The 9290-nt window shown below is 35.7% G+C and overlaps 1 protein-coding gene across 1 annotated transcript in view; it reads right to left on the bottom strand.

Annotated features, from left to right (window-relative positions):
- The window catches only part of LOC140945430 (uncharacterized), a 106440-nt gene that overhangs the window by 11753 nt on the left and 85397 nt on the right, over positions 1–9290 (bottom strand). The window contains exon 17 of the mRNA XM_073394455.1: positions 7716–7737. Coding sequence (XP_073250556.1) covers positions 7716–7737 — 22 coding nt within the window. The remainder of the gene's footprint in view (positions 1–7715; positions 7738–9290) is intronic.

Below are 9290 nucleotides of genomic sequence, written 5' to 3'. Positions count from 1 at the left end.
TGTTTGCAAGTAAAATTAAATAATGGCGCCATTTCCTTACGCCGGCACGTTTTCACTGAATAACAAGAAAAAAAACATTATTAGTGGCAGATCACTTCGCCATGTAGTGACAATAGACTCAGCATATAAACGATACAGGTAAATAAGGCATTCCACAGAAAAAGCTATTGCTGAAACAAAAAAAAAAACACTCTTAACATTTTTCCTCAAAAAGAGAAGCGAGAAAGCTAGCTACTGAATTTCATACTCGGTTTCGAGTTCAGGGTAACCCGCATTTCAAACAGTTTACCGGCGCTCGGTTAATCTCTTATTCGCCACTTGCACATCTCCCATAATGCACCTTATTCCCCCCGTCCCCCCACCACCCCCCCCCCCCAAACTGCATCATCATCATCATCATCATCATCATCATCAATCTTTATTTTTACACGAAATCGTATCATTTTATATGGTCTTCCTAGGAATCGTGTGTAAAATTATACTAAAATACTTTAAGAAACTACTTGACTATAAAGTTAAAAATACAAAAACTTATATTATAATGATAAGAGTTACAATGAGTCATAGTTCATAGTGTATTAAGATAATCTTTCCCATGAAATGAAGTTTTGAAAACATTTAAACTAGGCAGGTTTCTAATCTCTGAAGGAATCTTGTTCCACGCAACAGATCCTCTGTAGTGTAGGCTCTACGATTGTGGGAGTGTATATTTGGTGAAGATCCACTTCAAATATGACAGGGAAAGATCATTATAGATTTTATACATTGTCAAAGCCAACTGTTTAAGTCTTACATATTCTAACCTTTCCCAGCCAAACTCATCCAACAAAACAATTGAGCAAACCTCATAGGTAGAAAAGGTGAGAATTCCAGCAGCCCTATTCTGATTCTTTTGAAATTTGTCTGCTAGACCCTTATTGAAATATAGAGAATACTTCATGGAAAGTGCTGGCGTACGGTATTTACGCACGAGTTGTTGACGTATCAGAAATCTTACTCGTTCGCTGCGCTCACTCGTTCGATTTCTGATACAAAAATAACGAGTGCGTAAATACCGTCCAAAGCACTTTCCATGTGGTATTGTGTTTATTATATACATACTGAGACATTCATCATTTTAGCGGCCTTTTATTTTAAATCTTTCAAAAATGCTAAAATTTGCCGCTACACACTTATTGCAAAATGACAACGAAAACGAAGTATCAGCTGTTTAGTAAAAATGTTTGTTAAAAACATAAATGACGGTGAGGATATGAGGTAATCCAAGAACTATAAGTAATCTTAACTGTTTGTTTTCAATGCACAATTGAAAATGAGTGAATTTAAGTAAAATGGCCGGTTTCAATATAAGCTCAAGCTTAAATAAAAGGCAAAGTAGCTCCGACAACAAGCACAACGAAAGCTTACGTCTCGTTCTGTTTATCCCTTTCCGCTGTTGTTTCGCGTGCTCTCTACCGTTTTCTTTATCGACAGTGAAACAAACGAAACTATTCCACTCCATTTCCGAAATGTTTTTCACTTTTTTAGCGAAAAAAACTCTTTGAGTAAAACTTGCCTCGTTGAATGTGTGCGAAGCGGCGCTGCAAGCTGCAATAAAAGGCGGGAATTTTGGCGCGAAACTCGCACACCTCTGTGGCTTCTGATTGGACGTATCATTTTTCTCACACTTGAAAAAACATCGTTCGCGATTCTGATTGGACGTATCATTTTTTTCACGTGTGAAAACCATCGTTCGCTCCTCTGATTGGCTAGAACTAATTTGCGTACGAAAATTTACGACATAGCTTTTTGGTGAGTATTTCTCAGTATGCATATAATAATAACCCATACAGCACTACAGTAATTAAAATATGGCATTACCAGTGTCTTGTACATGTTCACTTTAGTATCAAATGGTATAAAGTGACTTACACGCTTTAAGGTAGCAAGACCAGCGGATATTGTCTTTGAAATGGTATTAATGTGTGGGCGCCAGTTCAAGTCAATCAAGTCAAGTCAATTTGTATTTAAGGGACTGGTCAAAAAGTATAGGGGGTGGGTCGGAGCATTTGGAAATGTGGTTGATAAAAAATACATGACCCACCCCCTCCCTCCGTCACAAAAAGGACTGACCCACTCCCTAGTTAAAACACGGATGTTTGGTTTTCTCTAAGGCCATCCCCTTTTTTTTCTTCGTTTACCATCGAACGCGTTTCCTGATATTGGGTCGGTCGGTCGGATTGAAAAAAAAAAAACCTAAAAAAAAATCACAAGAAGTCTCTGAATAGTAGGCCCTGGTACCCCAGGACGACGTTAAAAGTTAACATTCACATATTTGGATTAACAAAATGTACAATATACTGTGAAAAATGTTCATGTTTTTGTTCCTGTTTTTCTCTATGCTGTTACTGTGCTCATTTTTCAGATTAAAAGGATTATTTCAAGTGAAAAATGGTGTAACTACGTCGTTACTTTTTTTTGTTTTGAAAATGCCAAATATTTGGGTCGGTCGCATGACGGTAAACGGAGAAAGAAAAAGAGGATGGCCTAACCTTGTTCTGTGCTTGACAAAATTTGTTGATACACTGCTACAACCAATATCAAAATCACAGAAATCATACCTTTCACTGAAAAGACAAATGTGAAAAACCGAACATTTCTTGTTTCGATGGACGTTATGAGTCTTGACACAAATATACAGCAAAACGAGGGTATATTGAAATTGTCTGTCACAAAGCATATGAAAATTTCTACAAAGATAACCCATTCCTACACACTACTTGCCGGAAATTCTTAGATTAATCCTCAAAGAAAATTTCTTCCATTTCGATGGAAAGCACTACCTACAAAACCATGGAACTGCAATGGGCACAAAGATAGCAGTTTTGATTCCTTTGCCAATATTTTCATGACATATATTGAAACAACAACAAAACTGTCTTTAGAACAACAGTTTGGAAGTGCTACATACACGATATCTTTTCCCTATGGGACATGAGTAAACCAGACATCGAAGCCTTCATTGAACAAGCAAACTTACATCACCCAACTATTAAATTCACGGCCGAAACATTTGACACTGAGATGCAGCGTTTTTAGACACGGTTGTATACAAAGGCACAAGATTCAAGAAAATATCTATCCTTGATGCAAGGACACATTTTAAACAAACGGAAACCTTCTTGCACACACATTTCACCTCGTGTCACCCTCCAAGTGTTAAAAAAGGATTTGTCAAAGGAAAAGCCTTGAGAATCCTACGAAAAAACTCCTCAGAAACAACCTTTGAGGAAAATTTTAAAACAAAAAACGCTTGATGGACAGAGGCTACCCACAAACTTTGATAGAAGACCTACTTTCAAAAATAAAATTCACAAAAACGAGTCTAAACCCCTAAAACAAAACATACAAGGAGGAAAAAGAAATATTGCCATTTGTGACACAATACCAACCCTCAATGTCTACTATAAAGGAAGCTTGAATAATAAAAATGGAATCTTATACAAAACCAACCATAACTTCAATAAATTTTTAAGGAACCACCAATCATTTCCTTACAAAAAAGGAAAATCATTAAAGGACATGCTCGTTAGAGCCAAAAAAAAGCCTATCTATGTAATAAAATAGGGTGACCCACCCCCTAAAGGTAGCTGAAAATTGCACCACCCACCCCTTCGACAAGGCTCAAAACCTTATGACCCACCCCCTCTCTGCTCCGGCCCACCCCCGCCTATACTTTTTGACCAGTCCCTAAACTCACACATAATAATTATAATTAATACAAATTAGTGCTTTAAAATAAAAAATCGAGAGATTGTGAAGGGAAAGAGAATTTCAATTGTAGGTGCAGAGTTTGGGACATCTAAATAGTTCGTGGAACTAACCGAGTAGGTGACCCAAACAAGAATATGAGTAGAAGGAATATAGATACAAAATAGTTGTTTTCGATAAAAAGTGTTACTTCATTAGTAAATTAAATAGTTAGTAGTTAAGATAATATACATGTAAACGTAAAACATTAGGAATCAATAATAGTATTATAACCATCAATCACAAAATTCTAGATATATAGAGGAAAACTGGAAAATGGCTTGATTTTCTTAACATCAATAGATAAAGAATTCCAACGTTTTGGACCAGTGTAACTGAGAGAACGAATGCCGTATTAAGTGGTATGAACAGATTTAACAAACAGATTATCAATCTGTGATTGACGTGTATTATATGAATGAATTGAAGATACTGGGTTAAAATAATTAACAAAACAAGAAGGGCTTACTAGTTTATGGTACCCCTGATAAACAAAAGAGAGTATTTCAAGATGAATTATATCAGAGAATTTTAGGAGTCTGAGAGACTTCAGCAATGGCTCAGAATGAGATCTAGGGTCGCAAAAAGTCATTATTCTGACGACTCGTTTTTGCAAAGTAGTTACTGGTTTTAGGTAGGTTGGGTATGTGAGACCCCAAACTTGAATACCATAAGTAGTCAGGTGGCTAAAGGCTTGGATCTATACAGAGCGGACAAAAGCACCAAACTTTGCATGGTTGTAGCTTAGGGCATGTTAGTCAATATTAGGATCGGTGCCCACAGCTACCTCTTCAGGATTTGCAGCAACTGCTCGCTGAAGCTCTTCAACAACCTTCCATGATGGGTGCCCTGTGGTGAAAATTGCAATCTCTTGTTTTTTGCCATTTTTGGATGAAAATCACATAAAAAGGCAAGTAGATGGAAAAAGAAACTGTATTAATACTATTATTGTTGAAACCAATGACTAAAACAAGTCAAGTTAATGATATAGCAATAATGATATACCATAATGGGTTCCCTGTGCTAAAAATATTAATTCGAAAAAAAATATATATATATCAATTCCTTGTTCTTTGCCAGTATTTTAATTTGATGAAAATCACATGAAAGACATAAAAATGAAAAAGAAATTGTATTATTATTAAAACCAAAGACAAAAACAAGTTAACTAAATGGAAAATTCAGGGAAGATATTTTCAGACGCGTACTCAGTCCCAAATGGCCTTTCAAGATGGTGGCTTGAAGTTGTCTTTTCATGGACTGTAAGTATCTGCTAGAATAAATTGCCGGTTTTTAATATCTTTTTACGCAATTTTTAGAGAGTAAGTCAATATTTTTGTAAAACGTCTTTTATATATACCTATGCTTATAGAATGTATATTCAGTTTTTTGCATGACTTATCATCATTATATATAAACTTTAATGGCAAAATAATTTTAAAACATGATTTTTGTTTCTTTCTGTTGTTCTTTGTGAATCGCAAATAAATTTAAAAATATGTTATTTCATGCTCGAGATATAATTTTTTTCCCTCTTTTACATTGCAAAGAACCATGAGCTCAGGATTTGAGCGCTATAGAAAGAAGCCATTTTTACTGTTATTAATTTTAACCAGTACGAAACTAAACTCAGTATAGTCATTTTTATACTAGAAGTTCTCATTGAGAAGGGAAGTGCTGCCGTGAGTTGCGATGCGAATAGGACAAAGACAGTATGTAGAACAGTTGAACATATGAATATTTTTCTTAAAGTCAATAACATAGAATTATGATGCACTCAGAGTGAAAAAATGAAACGATCACAATGACAAATATGCTTACATTCAGATACTGACTCGCCAAAGTTTCAACATGATTTTGTAATTCACTTTAACAACAGCAGTGCTGATAGACTAGATAGACTGTTTCTACATCGAAGAATCATCGTGTACATGACGAGAAGAGTTGCGAACAAATAACGTAAAGGCCAAAACTTGTTTATTCACGGGTCAGGTAGACGTACAGTACACGCCGATCACAACTTACAATCCTGATTCCCGAGATAACAATCTGTGTGACAAAAGATACTCGCTATAACTAATCTTGAAACCTAGCATAAAAAATAAAAAAACGAAAAAATGTCCCGTATAATAGTTCTTGAACTGTTCTTACCGTTTAGGCTGTTTAAAAAGACAGCAAACATCCGATGTACTACAACCTCTGCACAGACCCTAAACTCACATGAGAACAAAACAAAATGGTGGGTTGCTCTGAAGAGAAAAACAGGCGCGGCAGCTAAGCACTTGCTGATTGAACCATGGAACCACTGAACCATCCAACCATCGAACCAAAAATCTCAAATCGCTCAAGAATATGGTGTGCTGCCGGCTGATGCCCGGCAGCAAAAATAACTAAGATAGTACGCGTGATTTGATTGGTCAAAAACCTATGGTTTATTATTACGGTAAACCCATAGAAAAAGGCATCCGGACCACGAGCCATAAACAAAACCGGCTATTGATCTGCAAACAACGATTTTAGAAAGGATTAAAAACAGAACAAGTTACTTACCCAGTCCTTCTTAATATTAAAAGCGTTGGTTTCCACATTTTATTATTCGCTACTACCATAGCTTTAGAAGTTGTAAAGTACAAAGCTGGAAAGCAGGTTACATTTCACGACGATGCCAAATCGCAGAGAAAGACAACAACTGTGTGAATTTCTGGCGTAGAGAGTCTCTGGGAAAACTTAACCATGTGCCAACCAGCAACAAAACGGATAGTTTTAGCATTCTTGATTTATTTTATGTCAAAATTAAATTCCTTAATGAAAGAAATTGTTTCAAAAAGAGACCTCTGATCAAGATATGGTACAACTATGATCGGTAGCTGTAGGTTGCAAACAAGCTGCTAACGATGATGAAAGATGTCAGAGTTTCGGGCTGGTTTTTTTCCAACATTTGCACAAATTGTTCGGTGATATCGATGCCATAACCTACCTCAACACCACCTGACTTCACAAATCGACAAATATTAACGCCAATAGGTGGCTACGGCAAAGAAACCTTTCTCCACCACTGACATATTTCCATCGGTTGCTGTACGTGCATATATAGTTACATGCGACAACTTTGCAAATGCAGCCACGTCGTTACCGCAGCTTTTTTTGATCATAATAAAGTCCAGAAAACAGATCTTAAACCACTGCGGCTTGTAAAAAGTGAATGAAGTCCTCCATTACAATAGCTGCCAGTTGCGTCTGTAAGCACGAAATTCTTACGGATCGACTCAACAAAATACAGCTGAGTACGGTCTGATGTTCAATTAATTTCTACTTCTGTAGTAAACTAACCATGAACGTATTCTTTCCTTGTACGTTCGCATGAATATGTGTTGACTTTTCCTGTAAAGCAGCTTTCATAAGTTATCATGTAATGAGTACAAAAACTCGTGTTTTGAAGTGCTGCTGTTTGTTGTTTGACTGAACTGAGTTTTGAGAAAGTTCAGCGCTATTAAATCGTGAGTCATGATTGGCTTATGATGACTTTAGAGAGAAGACATGACTTGATCACGGTACTAAAACCATATTTTTTACCTAAAAGACTCCATTCTACTAAAAGTTATTTTATAAAGCAATAATAGACCACACTTTCTCTGGGTTTACCGGCGTGATAACCCACTTGGGATGTTGGGATAACACTCGAAAAGCTTGTAAATCACTCGCCTTCGGCTGGTGATTTACAAGCTTTCCTCGTGTTCTCCCAACATCCCGCGTGGGTTATCACGCCGGTAAACCCATAGAAAGTGTGGTCTATTGCTTAAATAATCGGCAAAAAATGTGAAGCGAAGATGTGGCTTTCAAAAAGAAAAATTATTACCAAGAAGAGCTTAAAACTTTACTTAAACCTGTCGTGATTCAAATTGTACACAATTTCCCCTAAAAAAAACTGGCAATTTATTCTAGCGGATACTTACAGTCCATGAAGACACCTTCAAGCCGCCATCTTAAAAGGCCATTTGGGACTGAGTGCGCGTCTGAAAACATCTTCCCTGAATTTTCCATTTAGTTGACTTGTTTTTGTCATTGGTTTTAATAATAAATTATACAATCTCTTGTTTTTTCATTTTCATGTCTTTAATTTGATTTTCATCAAAATAATGGCAAAAAACAAGGAACTGATATTTTTAGCACAGGGCACCCACCAGTATATCATTAATGCCATTTCATTAGGTTGAATTGTTTTAGTCATTGGTTTCAATAATAATAATAATAATAATAATAATAATAATAATAATAATAGTATTAATACAGTTTCTAGTTTCCATATATTTGCCTTTTTATGTGATTTTCATCAAAAATCGCAAAAAACAAGGAATTGCAATTTTCAGCACAGGGTACCCATCATGGAATGTTGTTGAAGAACTTCAGCGAGCGGTTGCTGCAAATCCTGAAGAGATAGCTGTGGGCACCGATCCTAATATTGACTGACATGTCCTAAGCTACAACCATGCAAAGTTTGGTGCTTTTGTCCGCTCTGTAGAGATCTCGCCAAAATTTTGCACTAAGTCACCGGACTAAAGTAAGAAAGGGGTAAGTAAGAGAATAGTAAAGCATGATAAGTATATCAACATTAACATAGTACCTTAATTTGGAAAATATGCCTACAGTTTTCGATAGTTTTAAGCAGAGTTCATTAACATGATTTTTCCTAGTCAAGTTTGAGTCAAAAGTAACACCTAGGTATTTGACCGTGGAAACTTCTTGGATGTTCACACCATCCATCCATCCGTCTTATAGAGGTGTCCTTTAAGAGAGAGTTGACTGTAATGGCTTGTATGGTTTCAGTCTCTTAGAATGAAAAAGAACAAAATTAGTTTTCAAAATACTGAGAGCTAGTCTATTAGATTTCATCCACTCAGCCACTGCATACAGCTCTTGATTTAGGATCAGTTCAAGATTATAAGGTTTTTATGTGAAAAATATATGTTAGTGTCATCAGCAAAGATTCATCAATTTGAACTCCAAGAGATTTATGTTTAATTACTCTTTCTAACGGTGTATTATTAACTTTGACTGTGAAATCACTATTTATTTGTCCTATTTTATATATAGGATTGTTTTTGTTCTCTAATGAAGGACGAGGGGTTTCTTTTGTAACGGATGGAATTGTAGATAGTGTTTTTGATGAATTAATTAGATTTTTTGTAACAGCAGGTTGATTGTAAATAGGATTTTGATTGAGGTTTTGTAATAAAGATTTTTTTCTCTTTATTTGAGATAACTTAAATTTACTCCCTATTAGCATGTAATTAGTCTTCTTAACATTCAAAGTTAGTTTTATTTGCTGACAGCCATGAATGAATTAGATTAATACCATATTTCATTTTATGTTCCATTTCATGTGTTGTCCATTTCTTGTGGGTATTAGAGCCGTCCTAAGAGAAATTGCATGCTGCATTAATTTTCGGTATTATTAACTTTTACACTAAAGATATTAATACAGTCAATTCTCTCTTAAAGGA

This window comes from Porites lutea, chromosome 8 (assembly GCF_958299795.1).
Source record: "Porites lutea chromosome 8, jaPorLute2.1, whole genome shotgun sequence".
In the NCBI taxonomy this organism is placed as follows: Eukaryota; Metazoa; Cnidaria; class Anthozoa; order Scleractinia; family Poritidae; genus Porites; species Porites lutea.
The sequence above is the reverse complement of the archived record's forward strand: the minus strand, read 5'-3'. Positions and strand labels throughout refer to the sequence as shown.